Consider the following 3,349-nt stretch of genomic DNA (forward strand, 5'->3'; position numbering starts at 1 on the left):
TGCAAAGGCTGCCCACAGAGGGGTAGAGAAGACTGTAAGGATCCCTCCCTAGCCTGTGGAAAGCCAGAAAGTCCACAGCATCTCCAGAAGTCCTTCAGAAGAAGCTGGAGTGGAGACAATGTGATACCATTTCTTGGTATCATGCTGATCACACAGATATCTATTCAGATTGTGAGAATTCCCTGGGATGTACTCTATCACACTCCCACTTTTCTGTGTGTGTGTGATCCTTCAGTACAGCCCCGACTTCCCTCCCCAGAAAGGGAAAGTGTAGGGGTGAGTACAAGGACCCCAGGCTTGTGGTTTTCAGCCATCATCAATGAGCTGGTTTTCATGTTTTGAGAATTTAGCAACTGTGTAATTTTACATCACAAGGGGCTAAGATCTTCAAAGGAGAGCTTGCAGCTTTAAACATTCTTCTCTAAAAAGCTGAACTTGTTGTCACAGATGCTGGTGACCACTCTGCCTGGGAATAGACAGCGTAGGTGTCTTTCTGTCTTGCAGAGCGCCCTCCAAGCCAGTGAAGTGAGCGAGAATATCGAAACTTTCTCACAGAGAGAACTGAAGTCTGCCTTTGGCAGGGTGTTTACAGGGAGACCTCCCACTCAAGGGGACAGAGTCAAGCCACGGCACGAAAAGAGAAACGAGAGAAAAGAAATCAACTTATATAATACTCTGAGGCACGGGCTGTCCCGGCAGAGAACTATCTCACAATGTGAGCAAGCCTTGTCATCAGGAAGTCTACAGAGGCCGGGAGGGGCTGGGTGCAAGGAAGCTTGTTCTTAGAAGGAGTGAAGATTTGGCAGAGAGCCTCTCTGATGGATGCCTAGGCATTGACCTAGAACCGTCTGGGGTAGTTTGTCTGTCTGTCTGTCTGTCTGTCTGTTTGTTTAATGACCAATTAGATCTCTCTGGGAGTAGGAAATCTTGAAATGCCTGTTTCTCTATAGAAGACTCAGGACAAAATGGGGGCATCTCCCCCCTGGGCCGTCAGAGCTTGTCTGTGTGGACCCAGGTTTGGAAGCTGAATGATCCCATTCTCTGGTCCTCTGGTTTCACTCTTCCCCAGCCCTGTTGGAGCCTGCTTCCCTAACATTCATTGGGAGCCTTCATCTGCATCAGGACTGCCTGGCTCCTCTTCTTGCAGCAGCAGCAGCAGATGCAAGCAGCTAGGGAACAGGCCAAAGCAATGATGCCGATCACAATGGCAGCAATGGCCAGCCCCGTCTGGGCGTCAGTCATGCCCCACGTGTTACGGTCATCGGTGGCTTCAATGGTGGTCAGATCGGTGTAGTCTTCTATGGGTGTGATGATCTCTGTGGTAGAGGAAATGGATGTGCTGTCAGGATAGCTGGATGACCCTGATAGATCAGGGTCTACGAAACGTGGCACTTCCGGATAGCTAGAACTAGATACTTCAGGAACCTGGACACTGGGCACAGGGACATTGATATTGATGATGACAAGAGACTGGCCTCGGACATTGGCTGGGCTGGAACACACAGGAAAAGTGTTTGTCCCCAGCCTGGCTCTGTTGAGAAGGAGCCAGTTATGAAGTGGGAGGATATCGGAGTCACATCTCCAGGGGTTGTCATAGAGATGAAGCTCACACAGGTTCACCAAGTGATCGAAGATACCCAAGGGTAAGTTCTCTAGATTGTTGTTCTGGAGCTGGATGGTCGTGAGGCCATTGACGTTGGCGAAGATGCTGCCGGGGAGCTGTCGGAGGCGGTTATTTTGGAGGGAGATGTTCTGTAGGTTGGCCAGCGCTCGGAAGACATTTCCATCCAGGTCCTGTAGAGCATTGGTGTGGAGGGATAGCTCTCGCAGATTCGTCAAGCCATTGAAGGCTCCCGGGGAGATGGAGTTGAGCTGGTTGTGACTAAGGATCAGAACCTGCAACTGGGGCAGGTTGATGAAGGTGTTGTCAGGGAGAGAGGTGATGTGGTTGTTGTAGAGCCAAAGCTCCTGCAGGTTGGGCATAGGCCCGAAGATCCCCGGGGAGAGCTCCTTCAGGGAATTGCCAAAGAGTGTGAGCTTGTTAAGCTGGGGCAGCTGCATGAAGATGCCAGGAGGCAGCAGCGAGATGTGGTTGTTAGACAGATACAGTCTCTGGAGGTTGCGGTTATTGTGGAACAGGCCAGGGGAGAGTATGCCAATCTGGTTCTCCTGGAGGGCCAGCTCCTGGAGGTTGCCAAGGGCATCAAAAGTGCCCATGGGGATGTCTGTAAGCCTGTTCTCGTGTAGCCGGAGCACCTGGAGGTTCCCGAGGTGCTGGAAGACCCTAGGTGAGAGATTCTTGAAGCCGTTCTTGGCCAGGTTGAGCTTGGTGAGTCCCACCAGGTGGTCAAAGGCACCTTCAGGGATATATTCCAGATTGTTGCCATGCAACTGGAGTTCCTTAAGATTGCTAAAGTGGGAAAACTGGGCTGGCTGGATCTGAGCCAGTTGGTTATTGGACAGAAGGAGGGATTCCAGATTGTCCAGGCCATTGAAGAGACCAGGAGGCAGTATCCGTATTTTGTTGTTGGCAAGGCTGAGGTAGCGCAGTGAGCCCAGGTTGCGGAAGGCGCCTGGCATGATGTTGGACAGTTCGTTCTTCTCCATCCTCAGGGCAATGAGGGCTGAGATGTTGAGGAACGGGGACTCCGGGATTTCGGTGATGTGCGTGTTGAGGATCTGCAGGCTCATAGCATTCCAGGGCAGCGGGGTAGGTACCGCCACAATTCGCGCTCCTGTACACTCTACCTGGGAGGCCCGGGAACAGGTGCACTCACTAGGGCAGCCATAGTAGGCCAAGGTTGCAGCCCAGGCCTGGCAGCCCACCAGCAGAAGGAGATAATGTTTCAGTGGCATGGCCTGTGTTGGGAGAGAGAAGCTGTGTGAGTCACGGTCTCCTCACTGACCACCAACCTCCAGGTTCAATAGCGGCTTCCAGCCCACCATCACGCACCTAACTCAAAGCTTTCTCTGTTTTGGCCAGAGAGGCCCTGGCTTTCCTACATCTGCACCCTGGCCCAAGCAATCGCCTCACCCAAAAGCTCTTCATGTTCACTCAAGTCTTCCCCAAGTGTCAAGTTCAAGCGCAGCCATCATTAAGAAGTTTTCTAGATCTTATCAGTGGGTATTAGTCACCCCCTTGTGCAGGTAATAACCCCACTGACCTCTCTGCTGCCATGGCTAAGCTTAGGTGGCAATTCATCTGTCTCTTTCCCTAGTTAACAAGCTTTTTAAGGGTGTTCTCTTATAATCCTACAGGTTGCTAAGATAGAAACTGTAATCTTTAGCTATATATTATATTTTTAATTAAGCCTGTGAGAAATTCATGCATATGTACATTGTATTTCAA

At 51.0% G+C, this 3,349-nt stretch overlaps 1 protein-coding gene across 1 annotated transcript; it reads right to left on the reverse strand.

Moving 5' to 3' along the window:
• Nucleotides 1-1,089: 1,089 nt before the first annotated feature.
• Nucleotides 1,090-2,865, reverse strand: Lrrc15 (leucine rich repeat containing 15). Its single transcript, XM_036203225.1, has one exon. It carries the CDS (start codon nucleotides 2,854-2,856, stop codon nucleotides 1,090-1,092), a length of 1,767 nt encoding a protein of 588 aa, XP_036059118.1. The 5' UTR covers nucleotides 2,857-2,865.
• Between the last annotated feature and the right edge of the window lie 484 nt (nucleotides 2,866-3,349).

This window comes from Onychomys torridus, chromosome 12, assembly GCF_903995425.1.
Source record: "Onychomys torridus chromosome 12, mOncTor1.1, whole genome shotgun sequence".
NCBI classification, from domain to species: domain Eukaryota; kingdom Metazoa; phylum Chordata; class Mammalia; order Rodentia; family Cricetidae; genus Onychomys; species Onychomys torridus.